General features: G+C 36.9%; 1 protein-coding gene across 1 annotated transcript in view; it reads left to right on the top strand.

Annotated features, from left to right (window-relative positions):
• utrn (utrophin) overlaps positions 1-19,514 on the top strand; it is a 341,497-nt gene that overhangs the window by 243,019 nt on the left and 78,964 nt on the right. The window contains 4 exon segments of the mRNA XM_073822647.1: positions 3,062-3,330; positions 3,855-4,001; positions 8,600-8,678; positions 10,297-10,357. Of these exon segments, the coding sequence (XP_073678748.1) occupies positions 3,062-3,330; positions 3,855-4,001; positions 8,600-8,678; positions 10,297-10,357 (556 nt within the window).

Here is a 19,514-nt window from a genome sequence, read left to right as displayed (position 1 = left end):
AGATCTAAATCAAATGATTTGCGATACACACTCTGAAGTTCCGATCTGAATAATAATTCACAAACTATAATTTCAGATCAGGACTCGGAGACCGGATCAAGAATCATGAATCATTTGATTTAAATTGGAACTTTATGCATTGTGGATCATTTTATTTCAATCAGGACTTCAAATCGTGGATCGTGAATCATTAGCTTTAAATCATTCAATTCACAAAATGATTCACAAATCCGTTCCGATCTAAATTAAATGATTTGCGATACACGCTCTGAAGTTCCAATTTGAATAATAATTCACAAACTATAATTTCTGATCAGGACTCGGAGAGTGGATTGCGAATCATTTGATTTAGATCGGAACTTTATGCATTGTGAATCATTTGATTTCAATCAAGAATTCAAATCTTGGATTGTGAATCATTAGCTTTAAATCATTCAATTCGCAAAATGATTCACAAATCCGTTCCGATCTAAATCAAATGATTTGCGATACACGCTCTGAAGTTCCGATCTGAATAATGATTCGCAAACTATCATTTCAGATCACTCGGAGAGCCGATCGGAATCATTTGATTTAGATTGGAACTTTATGCATTGTGAATCATTTGATTTGAATCATTCAATTTGCAAAAAAATCCCTTCCAATCTAAATCAAATGTTTTGCAATGTGCGAAGTTATGATCTAAATCCGATCTTAATTGCGATGCACGATCCAATTACAGCACTTCGAAACAGTTAATCATTTTGTGACACAATGGTTTAACTAATTCTGAGTTTCCAAAATCTCAGTTTCATCCATCACTACGTGCTTTTTAAAATTGTTACAAGCGATGTTGAAATTAAAAAATGAATGGCTCTTTTAATTTGATCTGGTTTTTGCTAGTGAATCGCTTGAAATTAATGATCAAATTCACAAGTTTGAATCAATCGAGCGGTTCTCAATTGATTTGGTTCATCGGTCCCTCTTTCATAGATATATTGTCTTTCAATAATTCAAGCACTTTTCAAGTTCCTCTTCAGGAATATTGCTATTCTCAAGGGTTTTCCAGGCCTTAACTTTCAAAAAGTCAAATTCAAGTACTTCAAGCACTTTAAGCGCCTTGTACGAACCCTGTAGGAAGCTTCCTTTTAGGGATTGTACAGTAGGCCTATTCCAAACACAAAGGATGTTTCAGACAGTATGTGGTAATATTATACTGTCTTCTAAACTAATATATGATATGATTCAATCAACAAGCAGTTTGTCTGGCTGTGAGATGCGATAAAATCAATCAAAATTGGAGCCAGTCAGACGAGTGTGTAGGCAGAGTCTCTTTGCAAGTGCACCACTGTCTCACACATCAGATTTAATCAAAATGAAACCACTTTAACATTATCAAAGGCGACTAATACAGTTTTTGTCATGGAATACACTTGTTCACAGTTTGAATGTTCTTGTTTCCTTACATTTATTTTACACGGATATCGATTATTTGCAATTAATCAATTCAAAAGAAAAGTTTATGTTTGCATACAATATGTGTGTGTGCTATGTATATTATGTATATATAAGTACACACACATAAATATAAAAATTTGACATATAAATCTAACATTTGTCTGCTTGACAGGGCCCTACAAAGTTGTGTATCTTGTATTAGAGCAGTTAAAATTTGGTACTTTAAGTACAATTCTTTCATACTGACCACTGGATGTTCAACATGGCATCTCATGGCAAAGAACTCTCTGAGGATTTGAGAATTAGAATTGTTGCTCTCCACAAAGATGGCCAAGGCTATTAGAGGTTCAGTAACACCCTGAAACCGAGTTACACTACAGTGGTCAGAGTCATACAGAGGTTTTCCAAGATGGGTTCCATTCGGAACAGGCCTTGTAAGGGTCGATCAACAAAATTGAGCACTCGTTCTGTGCATCAGGTGCAGAACCTGACTTCAAAAAACAGATGCATGAGTGCTGCCAGCATTGCTTTAAAGGTTGCAGAAGTAGAAGGTCAGCTTGTCAGTACTCAGACCATACGCCACACACTACAAGAAGTCGGTTTGCATAGGCGTCATCTCAGAAGGAAGTCTCATCAGAAGCTGGCTCACAAGAAAGCCCACAAACAGTTTGCTGAAGACAACCAGAAACTAAGCCAAACAGCAGTTTTCCAACATGATAACGATCCCAAACACACCACCAAAATGACAACTAGGCAACTGAGGAAGCTGAAGGTGAAGGTGATGGGGTGGCCAAGTATGTCTCCCAACCTGAACCTTATTAAGCACCTATGGGGCATCCTCAAGCGTAAGGTGGATAAGCACCAACGTCCAGCAGCTCCGTGAGGAGTGGAAGAGGATCCCAGCAACAACCTGTGCAGATCTGGTCAATTACAACACAATATATTGACACTTTGGACAAGTTTACTTAGGGTGTACTCACTTTTGTTGCCAGCTATTTTGACAATAATGGCTGTATGTTGTGTAATTTTCGGAGGACATCTAAGCTGCTGTACAAGCTGCACATGGATTACTCTAAAATATATCCAAGTTTCATTTCTATAGTACTGTCCCTTGAGAAGATGTACTAAAATGGTTGCAGAAATATGAGGGGTGTACTAACTTTTGTAAGATACTGTATAAACCTTAATTCCTGCTCCAGTTTGACAACATTTTAAGATCTTGGTTTTCAGCTATGCTTTGTTGGTCTGTTGGGACAGATTGCTTTGCTTTCTCACCACAAGCAAACCATTCCAGAGTTTGTTTCCAATCAGGCAGAGACCAGATTGTTCAGATGATTTTGGACTGATTGTTTTGTTGTGGATCTACGCACAATTGTTTTTTTTAAGCCTAAACTAACCAAACTAAGGGAGAAACGTTCTGTTAAGTGAGTCAGGTGTGATAAAGTCCATGCGTAGTTTGTTTTTGTTCCCAGGCACAACATCACAGAAATAGAAACCATCCCAAAAATAGAATCCCCTGTTGCTTGCTGAGTTAACTTTTTATTACAGAAACTTGCTAAATTAACTTGATTGAGGTTAGATGAAGTAAAGATGTGACTTAAATGGATTTTCATGTTTTCCATAGAGCTGACTCCAGAGGAGAAGGCCCAGCGGGTAGCTAAAGCAATCCGTAAGCAAACTGCAGAGGTGGGCGAGCGCTGGGAGAGGCTGATGGGACACGCAGGCACCTGGCATGAGCAGGTGGAGAGAGCGCTAGATAAACTCCAGGATCTCCAGAGCTCCATGGACCAGCTGGACCTGCGTCTAGTCCAGGCCGAGGAGCTCAAAGCTGGGTGGCAACCCGTTGGAGATCTGCTCATAGATTCTCTACAGGATCACATCGATAAAACAACGGTGAGCATATAACTGTTCTTATTCACAACTGCTGCTGATAGGAAAGTTCAATTCATCACGAATTTTATCATTATTTACTCATCTTTCCACACTGTCCCTTTCTGGAGCATAAAAATGCTATACTAGGAAATGAGAGTTGTCAAACTTACAAAGAATATGTCCTTTTTGGAGTACGACAGTCCCTGGTCAGTTTTACCTCCACTGTATGGACGAGCTAACATATTCCATGGATAAAACATGATCATTTGTGGTTTTGAAGAACACAAGGGAGAGTAAATGATGATATAATTTCCATTTTTGTGTGAACTATTCCTTTAAGGATTGTTCTAGTTAATAATTTTCCTGCCTGAAGCTATTTTTATAGTTTTATCCCACGATGACGCTGTTACACCTCTCACACATGGTATGAGTCATTGCTAAATGCTCTGGCTGATGATTTATTTAAATTTGTGTTTGGGCGATATGCAGAGATAAAGATGGTAATGTGATTTATTTCTCTCTCCGCGTGTGTGTGTGTGTTTCAGACGTTCCGTGATGAGATCGCTCCTCTGAAACAGGATGTGCGAGCTGTGAATGATCTGGCAGGTCAGCTGACCCCACTGGATGTCCAGCTGTCCTCCACCAGCAGCCGCCAGTTAGACAACCTCAACATGCGCTGGAAACTATTGCAGGTCCTTTTCCTTTTATTTTTCCATTTCCTTTTGATTTTTCCTTATTACTTTCCTTTTTTCTTTGGCATTTGCTTTCCTCCTCATTCCCTTCCTGTTCTATTCATGCAGGTGCTCTGCATATTACTTTCCTTTTTCATTTCCTTTCTTTATCATTTCCCATTTCCTTTGCTTTCCTTTCCTCATTCTTTTTCCTTTTTCTTGCTTTTCCTCCCTCTTCTTTCCTGTTCCTTTTATGCAGGTAATCTCCATACTCTTTAATTGTTCCTTTTTTCCCCTTTCTTTTTCCTTTTACTTTTAATTTCCTTATTATTCCTCTTCCTGTTCATTTTATACATACTGCTCTCGTTTTTCCTTTCCCATTTTCCTTCCTCTTTTCCCTTTCTTTTCTCTTTCCTAATATTTATTTTGTTTCCTAATTTCCTTTTTTTCTTTTCTTTTCTTTTCTTTTCTTTTCTTTTCTTTTCTTTTCTTTCCTTTCTTGTTTTGTTCATTTTGGTATTTCCTTTTCTCTGTCCTTTCCTTTCCATTCCTTTCCTTTCCTTTCCTGTCCCTTCCCTTTAATTTCTTTTGTTTTTCCTTCCCTTTCCTTTCCTCCTCCTTTCTTTTCTTGTTCCATTAATTTTGGCATTTTTTTCTGTTTCCTTTTTCCTTTCCTTTCCTTTCCTTTCCTTTCCTTTTCTATGTCCCTTTCCTTTTCTTTTCCTTTCCTTCCTTGTTTATTCCATTCATTTTGGTATTTCCTTTTCCCTTTCCTTTCCCTTCCTTTTATATTTCCTTTTTCCTTTCTTGTTCCGTTTATTTTATTTCCTTTCATTTTCCTTTTTTTCCTTTCCTTTTCTTTTCTTTCCTTTCCCTTTCTTTCCTTTTCTTTTCTTTTCTTTCCTTTCTTCCATTCATTTTGGTATTTCCTTTTCTATTTCCTTTCCTTTCCCATTTCTATTTCCCTTTCCTTTCAGTTAATTTTGGTATTTCCTTTCCTTTCCTTTCCCTTTTCTATTTCCCTTTCCTTTCCTTTCCTTTCCTTTCCTTTCCTTTCCTAATTCGTAATCTTTGTTCATTTCACTTTTCCCCCTTCTCATTTTATTTCCCTTCCTGTTGTTTTTCCTTCCCTTTCCTTTCCTCCTCCTTCCTTTTCTTGTTCCGTTAATGTTGGCATTTATTTTCTATGTTTCCTTTTTCCTTTACTTTGCTTTCTTTTTCCGTTCATTTTGGTATTTCCTTTCCTTTCCTTTCCCATTTCTATTTCCCTTCCATTTCTATTTCCCTTTTGTTACTTGTTCTGTTCATTTTGGCATTTCCTTTTCTATTTCCCTTTCCTTTCCGTTAATTTTGGTATTCCCTTTCCATTTCCCTTTCCTTTTCCCTTTCTCTTTTCCTTTTCCTTTCCTTTCCTTTCCTTTCTTTTCCTTTCCTTTCCCTTTTCCTTTCCTTTCCTTTCCTTTGCTTTTCTTTCCTTTTCTTTTCTTTCCTTTCCTTTCCTTCCTTGTTCCATTCATTTTGACATTTTCTTTTCTATTTCCTTTCCCTTTTCTTTTCATTTCCTTTCCTTTTCTTTTTCCCTTTCCTTTCCGTTAATTTTGGTACAGTGTTTCCCCTAGGTTTCCAGTGTTGGGGGGGGGGGGGGGTACTTTACCCTACTTTGTGAAATAACGAAAACATTATTATAGACTTATTCAGTGGAAAAATAAGTCCAAAACTCTATTTTAACATTTTGAACAATAGGGCTCTACCAACTTTTGCTTTTTTTTTTTTTTTTTTAATTCTTGTGTGTATTATTTTTTTCTCATAATCAAATTAAAAGTATAAACATTTATTTATTTTTAATCAAATGAAAAATAAACCCTTTTAATTTTTGGCAAACAAACAGAGGTTTACTGTTAAAATCAATAAATAATAATAATTTAACATTTAAATAATAATTGTAGTATTTTTTTCTACAATTAAGTGGTTAATCTTGTTATATTTATTTTTTATCATATATTGTTTTATGTCAATTATTTAAATAGGAATATATAAACACCTACATTATACTGTACAAAAGTAATACAAGACTAATGTTCTGTTACATGTTACTTTTATTTTGACAGGTTGCCTTGAAGTTTCTGTGTGTGTACAGCATGTTATGATGCTAGTTTTCTCAAATGAAACGGTAAAAGTGACACTCACAGCAGCTTTGGATATTGAGTTTATCTGTTCATGCGAGATGCAAATGCCCAAAATTAGCGGGAGCGTCACGTGTGCTTCAGTATATGCGTGTAGTAAAAGCGTGTCTCCACCATTCATACAAACAGAGGCAAACGAAACATGCAGGATTCATATTGAAACGGTCTTTTTGCATTTCAGTTTTCACAGACACTAGTCCATATCGCGATTTGAATGAAGTAACAGACCAACTTTTGATTTATTAATCCAAAAATTTACGTGGCATTTCGCGCTATAGTAGATTCGGTTTTTATGAATGGAGTCCGCGATCCAGTCTGTGTTTTCGCAGAGGAGACATTGTAAACACGCGATCATGTAAAGACAGAAATGACATGCCTTCGTGTAAATAAGATAAATAACACAAGGCAATTTAGTTTGTTTAATAAAAGAACAATGTATAGCCCTGTTCTATAGGAAAGATAACCTTAATGACTTCTATTGTGATCTGGCGCTACATCGAAAATAAAATGAACTTGACATTCAAGGGGGGCGGGGGGTGCCGTTGGGGGGGCGGGGCGCCCCCCTAAGATAATGGTAGGGGAAACACTGTGGTATTTCCTTTTCTATTTCCTTTCCCTTTCCCTTTTCCTTTCCTTTCCTTTCCTTTCCTTTCCTTTCCTTTACTTTCCTTTCCTTTACTTTACTTTACTTTACTTTACTTTACTTGTCTTTCCTTTCCTTGCCTTACCCATTTCTATTTCCTTTCATTTCCTTTCCCTTTCTTTCCTTTAATTTCATTTCCTTTTCTTTTCTTTCCTTTCCTTTCATTTCCTTCCTTGTTCCGTTCATTTTGGCATTTCCTTTTCTATTTCCTTTCCCTTTTCCTTTTCTTTCCTTTCCTTTCCTTTCCTATTTATGTTTCCCTTCCATTTCCATTTCTATTTCCCTTTTGTTACTTGTTCTGTTCATTTTGGCAATTCCTTTTCTATTTCCCTTTCCTTTCCATTAATTTTGGTATTCCCTTTCCATTTTCCTTTCCTTTCCTTTCCTTTCCTTTCCTTTCCTTTCCTTTCCTTTCCTTTCCTTTCCTTGCCTTTCCTTTCCTTGCCTTGCCTTGCCTTGCCTTTTCTTTCCTTTTCTTTTCTTTCCTTTCCTTTCCTTCCTTGTTCCGTTCATTTTGGCATTTCCTTTTCTATTTCCTTTCCCTTTTCTTTTCATTTCCTTTCCTTTTCTTTTTCCCTTTCTGTTAATTTTGGTATTTCCTTTTCTATTTCCTTTCCCTTTTCTTTTCCTTTCCTTTCCTTTCCTTTACTTTACTTTACTTTACTTTACTTTACTTTACTTTACTTTACTTTACTTTACTTTACTTTACTTTACTTTCCTTGTCTTGCCTTTCCTTGCCTTTCCTTGCCTTTCCCATTTCTATTTCCTTTCATTTCCTTTCCCTTTCTTTCCTTTCATTTCATTTTCTTTTCTTTCCTTTCCTTTCCTTTCATTTCCTTCCTTGTTCCGTTCATTTTGGCATTTCCTTTTCTATTTCCTTTCCCTTTTCCTTTTCTTTCCTGTCCTTTCCTTTCCTATTTATGTTTCCCTTCCATTTCCATTTCTATTTCCCTTTTGTTACTTGTTCTGTTCATTTTGGCAATTCCTTTTCTATTTCCCTTTCCTTTCCATTAATTTTGGTATTCCCTTTCCATTTTCCTTTCCTTTCCTTTCCTTTCCTTTCCTTTCCTTTCCTTTCCTTTCCTTTCCTTTCCTTTCCTTTCCTTGCCTTGCCTTGCCTTGCCTTGCCTTGCCTTGCCTTGCCTTGCCTTGCCTTGCCTTGCCTTGCCCATTTCTATTTTCATTTCTATTTCCCTTTTGTTACTTGTTCCGGTCATTTTGGTATTTCCTTTTCTATGTCCATGTTCTTTTACTTTTCCTTTTCTTTTCCATTTTCATTTCTCTTTCCTTTTCCTTTCCTTTCATTTTGGCATTTCCTTTTCTGTTTCTATTTCCTTTCCTTTCCTTTTCCTATTTTGTCATTTTGTTTCTCCTCCTTTGTTTTCTGGTTCCGTTCATTTTAGTATTTCCTTTTGTTTACGTTTCCATTTCCTTTGTCCTTTCCTTTTCTCATAACCTACTTCTGTTCATTTTTTTCTTTCAATTTCTCTCCCTTTTCCATTCTCCTTTTTAATGAATGCTTGTAATAAATCCAATAAAATCTAATACACGTTTCTTGTCATTAGTGCAGTCTATGCATGTGAGTGTTGTTCTCAAATATGTGTGTGAGCTTAGATGACACTTCTGACAGTGCAAAAAGATGAAGTCTAAGTGTGTCTGTTCATTACTGTCTTTCATATGCTGAGCTTTGTGCCCTGCTGTGACTGTGTGGATGCATTTTTTTCAGCTTGTTTGTCATATTCCATTTAACAGCCAACCTAACGTTATCTCTCGCTGTCTCTGTCTCTCTCCAGGCGGCTGTAGAGGACAGGTTGAAGCTCTTACGGGAAGCACACAGGGATTTTGGACCCTCTTCTCAACACTTCTTATCCAGTGAGTCACAAACACATTTTAAAACAGTACACAACACATGAATAAATTCACACTATCATGTCAGCTTTATTGCACCAGTCTCCAGCTCTGCCTAAAGAGTTAGTGGTACCTGCTCAGACAGACATTACTATTACTACATCTTCTGAAAAGACCAGCTTAGACTTAAATTTCAAATATTTACTGCTAGTTTGGAGCTGATCTAGTTGGTTGACCAACATCTTGCTGGTTAAACTAGTTCAGAAACGCCAGCATCTAAAACATAACATACTCTGTTGACCTGTTGTGTTGTTTTCAGATGTTTTATACTAGTATATATGTTAGTATTTGGTCACATTTCTAACCAAGGGTATTATACCAAGGATATTTTATCTTATCCTGCACAATTTGAAAAAGACTTAAATGTCTTTTTAATCTCTTCATTTGGGGAAAACAGTAGCAACTTGTTTCAGTTGTTACTCTACTTTTTTTCTTTAAATATTTAATGTTCATACAATATTCAAGGATGTAATTGCTTGTGTGGCGTGTTAATAGAATCAGTGTTGTATTCACAGAGATTTGCCAATTTATTCTTATTGAGGGGACAGAAATAATTAAAATTAATTCCATTTTAATTGGCACAAGTTTACACTCGCACACAAACAGTAACTGTCAGCCATAAAAAAATTAAGCAGCCAGTCTCAGATTCTGTAGAAAATCAGGCACCTCAGCACACACATACACACTTTATCTGTGGAAAAGCCTTTGTTTAATAATTCAGAGGTTAATTGTCCACTATTTTCTGTTTCAATGGGCTGTCAAGAGCAGTCATTACCACAGACACACTCGTTTTATTCGATCAGTTTTAATGTTCCCTTTATTGACTATGAAAACGTGGCAATAACATAAAATGAAATAACAAGATGTAACAATAACAGTAAATAAAACCAATATTGTCTCTCAACCCACACCTACGCTCTTAAAAATAAAGGTGCTTTAAAAGGTTCTTCACAGCGATGCCATAGAAGAACCATTTTTGGTTCCACAAAGAACCATTCAGTCAAAGGTTCTTTAAAGAACCATCTCTTTCTTGCCTTTTAAGAGTCTAAAGAACCTTCTTTTGCCACAAACAACTTTTTGTGAAACAGAAAGGGTTCTTCAGATATTAAAAGTTCTTTATGGAACCATTTAGACAAAAAATGTTCTTCTATAAGCGTGTACTATATTTTTTTCCTTAAAATATTTGTAGCAAATGGAGTCAAGTTTTTCTCTGCAGTTTGATGCTTCGATCCATACAATTCACTGTTTTGTGTAATGCTGACATGAGACATGCAAAAAGCTCTTTACTTAAAACCGTCACTCACAACTTTAAAGTTGAGCCTTTGAAGTTGTAACATCCTGAATCCCATGGCATTAGCTGTGAAAGCAGCGTTGCGTACAGTAAATCCTGCTGAGAGAGCAGTTTTGCGATATACATCATCAAGATTGAAACTGGAACGAAACTTTAGTGTCTGGAGAAATTAAAAAAGCGAGAGTCCACAGATATGAGAGAGATGTTCTTAATTAATGCTTCATTTACCAACAGCATCGTGATCGGACCCCTGATCTCCGCTCTAATCAATCTTTTATTATGTGTCCGCAGCTTCGGTGCAGTTGCCCTGGCAGAGAGCAGTGTCCCAGAATAAAGTGCCCTACTACATCAAGTAAGTGCTCCCTCAGACATAGCCACACATCTGTTTCCATGTGGACTGATCTCTTTAAGGGTGCTTTCACTGTAGAGCTGTTGGAGCGGAACCAAGGAGTTTTGACACCAGCGTTCGTCTCGTTCGGGTTGGTGTGAAATCCGCTTTCTGAACTTAAAAACACACCAGCGAACCGCTCCAGAGTTTGGCTGAAACGGTGGCCTGAACTGATGTACGGCTCATGTGGAGACCATTGTGAATTATTTTTAGCCTAACTTCAGCCTTACTTTTGGAAGTAATTTGTTATTGTACTTGTTTTGGCTTATTTATACACAACCGTTCAAAAGTTTGAGTTGGGTTGAATTTGAAGGCTGAATTTAATTTTTAAAAAATACAGTCAGTAAGATTGTGAAATATTATTACAGATTAAAATATCTGTTTTATATATGAATATATACTCAAATGAAATGTATGTGATCAAAGCTGTATTTTCAGCAGCATTACTCCAATCTTCAGTCTACATGATCCTTCAGAAATTATTCTAATTTATTATTCTGATTTCAGTGTTCATACAAGGTGCTTAAAGTGCTTGAAGTACTTGAATTAGACCTTTTGAAATGTAAGGCCTGGAAAACCCTTGAAAATAGCAATATTCCTGAAGAGGTACTGAAAGACAATGTATCTGTGAAATAAGTGTTTAAATTTTTCAATAAGCACATATCTTTTCAATTAAAAAAAAACATTTTTCGCTTATTTCAGTTAATGTCATAAAACTAGTGAGCTAAGCCAGTAGTAGTGCTGATAGTGTTGTGTAAACATGGCTCAAGATGCGAAAAGAGCAACAGATTAAACAATTCATTTAAGTTTTGCGCTGGAACCGTTCTGATTGATTCAAACTCATGACTTTGATCATTCGTTTCAAAAATGGGTGAAATTGAACTTTTTAGAAACTCTGAATCAGTTAAACCATTGCGTCGCAAAATGATTCACTGCTTCGAAGCGCTGTAATTTGATCGTGTATCGCAAATCATTTGATTCAGATCGGGACTTCAGAGTGTGGATTGTGAGTCATTTGATTCATATTGTAACTTGTTTGTGAATTATTTTGTGAATTTAATAATTCAAATCAAATGATTAGCGATAGACAATTTGAAGTCCCGATCTAATGATTCACGATACATGAAGTTCTGATCTAAGTCAAATGATTTGCGATAGGCGCTCTGAGCCCCGATCTGAAATGATGATTCGCAAATCATTATTCAGATCGCGATTTCAGAGTGCAGAATCATTTTATTCAGATCGGGACTTTGGAGAGTATTTGGCCAATCATTTGTTTTAGTGATTTGTTTCCTGGATTTCAGAGCAATTTCGTCAATCTTTTTTTTTCTGATTTTTTTTCTTAAACAGTAGAAAACATCAAACCATCAAGGCAGTACAGTTATAAAAACAAAACAAAGACAAAGAAAAAAGAAAAAGTATACACAAATGCAAATCCCTTAACAAAAAATTAACCATGGTTTTACAAGGTAAAAGTGTAGTATAATTTGTAATAATTTAGTATTATTATGTGCTTCACTTTATTAATAATATATATTTATCTAGTTGTCTTTAGTTTAGAATTTGAAAGAGAAGACAAGTGTTTGATAAGTGAGATCTCTGATTGAAGTCCATGAAAATCAAGAAAGAAGTGCTTGAAAAGTCTTTGAAAGTCTACAATATCTGTACGAACCCTGCGATTTGCTGTTAAAGAAACATTTCTGGTTATCATCAATGTTAAAAACAGTTGTGCTGCTTCATATTTCATATTTTGCGGAAACCACAATATCAATATTTCAAACATTTTTTGAAACAAATCTTTTTAACATTATAAACGTATTCACTCTCCATTTTGATAAATTGAATGCATACTTGCTAAATAAAAATACTAATTCATTAAAAAAAATAAAAATCAAACCAATTGCGTTAACACTTCTCGGAGTGATCTAGGACCCCAGGGTCTCAGTGGAGATCAGGTTCTGTATTGTAACTCACAGTTGTCATGTAAAAACAGTCAAACCTCAGCCACCATGGCAAGCTGGATTTATTCAGTGAATTCAAGCGTGGTCTCACAATGTCTCTGCAGACTATAGGCAATTCCCTCAGTAACAGCTCCTTTGCCCGAATACATTGTCCCTTCAGCTAAGTGCCCATCGAGCCCCGAGAGACACAGACTGAGAGAGAGAGAACGACTATTGCTTACAGCAGCATCCTGACAATGGACTCGCTTGGATATCTGCCAGAAATGGAGGAGGATGAATGGCATATGAATTAAGATGGAAAAAAATAACAGTGAACCAGAGGAAAAAAAAAAAGAGAATGCTGGCATCTGTGGTGTCCATTAAAATGCATGGTTTACAACATTTATTAGTCACTAAACTGAAATGTGACTAACTAATCTGTGATGCTGAATTGTGCTGAACAGATTGTCCCAGATCAGCAGTGCGTTACGTTTTAACCCTGGAGTTTTGTAGTCGAGGAAAAGGAGATGAAAGGGCCCTGTAAAAGCAAAAACAGACAAAAGCATCCGTGTGCGCACAGGGCAGCAGGTGTGTTGTGCCGAATGCCCGGTAGCTGAACTTCTTTTCCACAGGTCGCTCTCTGACGGTGCCCATATGGCCGTGCATATATGAATAAGGCAGAGCTGCTTTTCTTTCTCATCGCTTCATTTCCTGAGGGAATCTCGCTTACATTTGCAAAACCCTTGTGTGAGGCTGCACAGAGCTCTCTGTGCTCTCACATCTAGAGCTGTTCTCCAGAACAAACCTTTGGTTTCTCTGAACGGCGCGTCCTCGCGGCTCATTGATCTTCCTGTTCTGAGGCAGCGGGAATTAGCTAAGCGTATTGGTCTTCCTAATTAAAAGTCGCTGACTCTCGGCGCCCTGGTAATTGTGAGGGAAAGCCCTCGGCCCTCTGAAGTCAGAGCTCAGTGTGGAGGGCGATCTGTAGGATCTTGTTGCCTGTGAAAAAACTGGTTTACAGAACAGAGAATAGTGACAGAAATGCCACTAACAAGGTGTTTTACACTTGGGTGATCTTTAATAAAACACCTTTAAGTGAACCAGAAAGTGAAAAGAGAACCAGTTCTGTTTGCATTCACACTGTTCCTGGCCTTTAATCTGGATTTAGATCTCTTTTGTTCATTTTCTGTGTCCAGTTTAGGGTTGTGCCGATAGACGATAGTATCGTGTATCGACGATAGTCAGAGATATCGCCTGTTGCTGATGCCTTTGACGATAGTTAGACGATTATTATTATTATCCGTCGACAAAGAACTTAACTTTAGCAATGCAGTGCAGAGAGTCTGTTCTAGGATGCTTCAGAAACTTGCCGCGGTATAAACACAAGCATAGAGAGGCCACGTCGCCTCAGCACACCGCGTGCAGTGAAAATGGGAGATTTTCATCATACAGTTCGGTGATAGATTAACTGATACTAACGGGAGTGTTATATTATATTAGCATTGAAGTCATTAGCATAACAGAGGTAGTAAAACGTGGTTCAGGCTGAATTAATTACAATGTTATCATAATCGGTCTGTATATAGGAAACATAAACATTCACCTCTGTAACATTTATATGCAGTTAGAATGCGATCAAATGGCGCTAAACATACGCACGTGAATTACACGCGGATCACTTCTCCGCATTCAATATGAACTGAACTACAACATCACCTGATGACAACGGTCAGACATACAGCGGTAACATTATTGCAGTATGATGGGTAAAGAAAGATTCATTCATTTACATTCATGCACGCACATTTACAACTCACTCACTGACGATAGCAGAGAATGAAACCGAAAGTAACTTGAACAACTCCGGCGCAACTCCAGTCAGCGCTCTGTACACGCACAACTTAATCATATGCCAATAGCAGGTCTACCTTTACAAAACGAATAAGGAATTTAGTACATAGATAATTAATTAAATTAGCACCATAGTGTCGTATATCGGCGATCTCTCAGGCTGACGATAGGGCGATATGAAAATTGAGCATATCGCCCAACACTAGTGCAGTTCTCACTTTTTTTTTGGAATGCTACAACCTTATTGCATTGAACCTTACCTAACAACATGCTAGTAACTTCCAAGTCACGCTAGTGACATGTTAGCAACTTGTTAATTGTGCTAGCAACATGCTAATCATGCTATAAACACATTAACAGCATGTTAATCATGTTAGAAACATACTAGCAACTTGCTAATAATGTTAGAAACACGTTAGAAACATGTTAGCAACTTTCTAATCAAGTCAAGTCACCTTTATATAGCGCTTTTAACAATACAGATTGTGTCAAAGCAACTGCACAGTATTTAAACAGAACAATAGTGTGTAAGTAACGCATTATTGTAAACAATCAATTTTCAGTTAAAGGCAGTTCGTCAATGAATTCAGTGATATCATTGTCAGTTCAGTTCAAATAGTATACGATATCGCTGGAAAGTGTCCCCAACTAAGCAAGCCAGAGGCGACAGCGGCAAGGAACCAAAACTCCACAGGTGACAGAAATGGAGAAAAAACCTTGGGAGAAACCAGGCTCAGTCGGGGGACCAGTTCTCCTCTGGCCAGACGAAACCAGCAGTTTGTACCAATGTCTGATTGTAGAGAACTCATCAGGATCCTGTGGTGTAGCGCCGACGGCCGTCTAGGTTGGCGAAGTCTTTAGTGATGATCCGTCTTTGGAGCTCATCTGGTTGACATCCATGGCTATTGAAGTCATCTCCAGGTGGTGATCCATGATCTAAGCTGGGTGCGGACTGGATCCGGGGGACTGCAGTGACCATCTGATCCGGATACAGGCTGGGTCTGGTGGCTACGGTGACCTCGGAATAAGAATGAAACAGACTAATATTAGCGTAGATGCCATTCTTTTTACGATGCAACGACTGCATCAGATGTTATGGGAGGTGTTTTCGGTTCCGGCTGACCTAATTAATGCAGCCTAACAATCCTTTAACGGATTTGAATTATAGGAATGTGTTAATATTTTATGTGTAAGCCAGGTTAAAGAGATGTGTCTTTAATCTAGATTTAAACTGACAGAGTGTGTCTGCCTCCCGAACAGTGTTAGGTAGATTGTTCCAGAGTTTAGGCGCTAGATAAGAAAATGATCTGCCACCGGCAGTTGATTTTGATATTCTAGGTATTATCAAATTGCCAGAATTTTGAGAACGCAGCGGACGTGAGGGACTATAATGCGATAGAAGCTCGCTCAAGTACTGAGGAGCTAAACCATTGAGGGCTTTATAAGTAATTAGCAAGATTTTAAAATCTATACGATGTTTTATAGGGAGCCAATGCAGTGCTGACAGAACCGGGCTAATATGCTCATACTTTCTAGTTCTAGTAAGAACTCTAGCTGCTGCATTTTGGACCAGCTGGAGTTTGTTTATTAAGCATGCAGAACATCCACCCAATAAAGCATTACAATAATCTACCCTTGAGGTCATGAAGGCATGAATTAATGTTTCAGCATTTGACATTGATAGCATAGGTCGTAATTTCTATATATTTTTAAGATGGAAAAATGCGGTTTTGCAAATGCTAGAAATGTGGCTTTCAAAGGAGAGATTGCTATCGAATAGGACGCCTAGGTTCCTAACTGATGACGACGAATTTACAGAGCAACCATCTAGTATTAGACTGTGTTTTAGGTTATTACTTGTGGAGGTTTTAGGTCCAATAATTAACACCTCTGTTTTTTCAGGATTTAACAGTAAGAAGTTATTCGCCATCCAGTTTTTAATATCAGCTATGCGTTCTGTTAGTTTTTCGAATGGATATGTTTTGCCGGGCTGCGAAGAAATATAGAGCTGAGTATCATCAGCGTAACAATGAAAGCTAACACCATGTTTCCTGATGATATCTCCCAAGGGTAACATGTAAAGTGTAAAAAGTAATGGCCCTAGTACTGAGCCTTGAGGTACTCCATACTGCACTTGCAATTTAAACGATACCTCTTCATTTATTGCCACAAACTGATGTCGGTCTGATAAGTACGATTCGAACCAAGCCAGTGCACTACCATTAATGCCTACATAATTTATTTAAAAAGAATGTTGTGGTCAATAGTATCAAACGCAGCACTAAGATCCAGTAGCACTAATAGAGAGATGCAAACACGATCGGTTGACAAGAGCAGGTCATTTGTAACTCTAATAAGAGCAGTCTCAGTACTATGATACGGTCTAAAACCTGACTGGAAATCCTCACAGATACCATTTTTCTCTAAGAAGGAGCATAATTGTGAGGATACTACATTTTCTAGTATCTTTGACAGAAAAGGGAGATTCGAAATTGGTCTGTAGTTAATTAATTCAGTGGGGTCAAGTTGTGTTTTTTAATAACAGCCAGTTTTAAGGTTTTGGGAACATATCCTAATGATAGTGACGAATTAATAATATTCAGAAGAGGATCTATGACTTCTGGAAGTACCTCCTTTAGTAGCTTAGATGGAATAGGGTCTAACATGCATGTTGTAGGTTTAGATGATTTAACAGAAATTTAACAATTTCTAATCATGCTAGACACGTTAGCAACTTGCTAATTGTGCTAGCAACATGCTAATCATGCTATAAACACATTAACAGCATGTTAATCATGTTAGAAACATGCCACCAACTTGTTAATCATGTTAGAATCATGCTAGCAACATGTTAATCATGTTAGACACATGTTAGCAACTTGCTAAGCATGTTAGAATTATGCTAGAAACATTAATCATGCTAGAAATTTTACTGCTTTTGCTGTACTTTGGATCAAATAAATGCAGGCTTGGTGAGCAGAAGAGACTTCTTTAAAAAGCATTAAAAATTTTACTGTTCAAAAACTTTTGACTGGTGTATGTATAGAGACAAAATGATTTCAATATTATCTGTCATCTGTTTAAGAAAATTCTTGCGACTCACTTGAGTGAAATCCGGACTCTTCTCCATGGGAATACACAAACGTTCTCTAACACACACACACACACAAATACTTATGCTGACTCAAATAATCAAACAGTAATTGGAGAGATCAAAGGAAAGCAGTGTGTTTGAAACTATGGAGGGGTGCGTGTGTGTGTGTGTGTGTGTGTGTGTGTGTGTGTGTGTGTGTGTGTGTGTGTGTGTGTGTGTGTGTGTGTGTGTGTGTGTGTGTGTGTGTGTGTGTGTGTGTGTGTGTTGGAATGAGCTATGTTTTCATGTCAAGTGTAGGTGATGATGATGATGATGAAGAGAAAAATGCCCAAAGAGATACAGAGGGAGGCCAACAGAAAGAAAACGTATTTTATCTACAAAGTATTTTGTAGAAAAGCATATTTCTGTAATTCTAAAGACTGTTTTGTGAATATAATGAGTTGAGTAGAGTTCATGTTTATTCATCAGAGTGTTTTCAGAGACTCGCTCCCTGGACTTCAGAGAGAGACTGTGTGTGTGTTGAGATGAGAGAGCAGCAGCTAATCCTGTAAGCAGCTCAGTGCTCTCAGTGAAACACCTCTCACATCCTGTACTGTAAACATATGCCTGCTGCTCAGAATGTAACCAAGAAGTTATCATACACACACACACACACACACACACACACACACACACACACACACACACACACACACACACACACACACACATATATATATATATATTTAGAATTATTTAATTATTTAAAAAAAATTCAGTGCTTTAAACATTTTCTCTACCTTTCAAAAGTTAGAGTCTGGGGTTAGTTTTTATTTTATTTTAAAAAATAATAAATACATTTATTTTAAGCAAGGATTAAATTTATTAAAATTGACAGTCAAGATGTTTATAATGTTTAGAATACATTTTTTCTTTTTTTCTTTTTTTTTTTGCATTTTGTAAATTAAAGAATCCTGGAGTCGGGTAAAGTATCAAGGTTTTCAGAAAAATGTGAAGCAGCACAACTGTTTTCTACATTGATGATAATCAGAAGTGTTTCTTGAACAGCAAATCAGCATATTAGAATTATTTCTGAAGGATCATGAGACACTGAAGACTGGAGTAATGATGCCGAAAATTTTATAATTTCCAATCACTGAAATAAATAACTTTTTACAGTATATTCAAATGAAAATGATTTTGAAATTAAGAACAAAAACACTGAAATTGTAATAATATTTCACAATATTTCTGTTTTTACCACACTGTAAAAACAAAACTGTTGAGTAAACTTAAAATAATTTGTTAACCTGTTGCTTTAAAATTTTACGTTGAAATAATTAAAATATCTAAGTTGTCACTTAGTACAACTTAACATTTTAAGTTGACTAAACTATTTTGAGTTGACTGAGGCAGCCAGGTAACAACTTATTTTAAGTTGATTTAACAAATAGTTTTTTACAGTGAGGGATGTAATTATATTGTCAATGTCGTGGTGTCACGTTAGCAAAACTGTCTCGATATCATTGTGGTCACAAGATGGTATGAAACGATAGGTCTTCCAGACACATTTTTTAAATGTATTTAAGCTTATTCTAACATAAAAGAACTTTAAAGTTCTGTTTTAGGCGTTTCAAAGAAAAGCATGCACTTAGTTAAGGGCTCAGCTCATGATCCGGTGTTTTCTGCACCTCAGAGCGGCTCAGTTTACAGCGAATGCAGTAAAGTCATGTTTTAGTGCGTTTATGAATGCAACGGCCACCAGTTATGCTTTATTTTTTATTTTTTTTATTATTTCTGTCAAAATAAAAGCTTAACAGTGCAATACGAAATGTTGACAGCTGGCTGTTTAAATAGGTTACTGCATACCAAATTTAAGATATCTCTCAAGTAGGGGTGTGTGATATGATTTTTCGTGGAAGAGCGTGCCTCCATCTCAATATATTGTACAACACGACATGCATTCACTCACGGGACACTGCACTTATTCGCAATCACAAAAGAACATTATTTGCATGTTCTTTAAAGCCTTGCTGGTTAAATAACATTATTTCGTACAAGCTAAACACCTGACAAATAGCGCCTGATTATTAGACTAAGCTATCTTTCGAGTCTGATTCGCTCATACTGTAAAAACACACAAGGATTACATATAAACACAGATGGTTATGTCTAAAGTGAAAGTAAACAGTTGAGAGAAAAATGGATGCACGCCTGTAGATATTAGATGCGTGTAGCTCTTAAAGCAACAGAACTA

This window comes from Garra rufa, chromosome 18 (genome assembly GCF_049309525.1).
Source record: "Garra rufa chromosome 18, GarRuf1.0, whole genome shotgun sequence".
Taxonomy (NCBI): domain Eukaryota; kingdom Metazoa; phylum Chordata; class Actinopteri; order Cypriniformes; family Cyprinidae; genus Garra; species Garra rufa.
The sequence above is the reverse complement of the archived record's forward strand: the minus strand, read 5'-3'. Positions and strand labels throughout refer to the sequence as shown.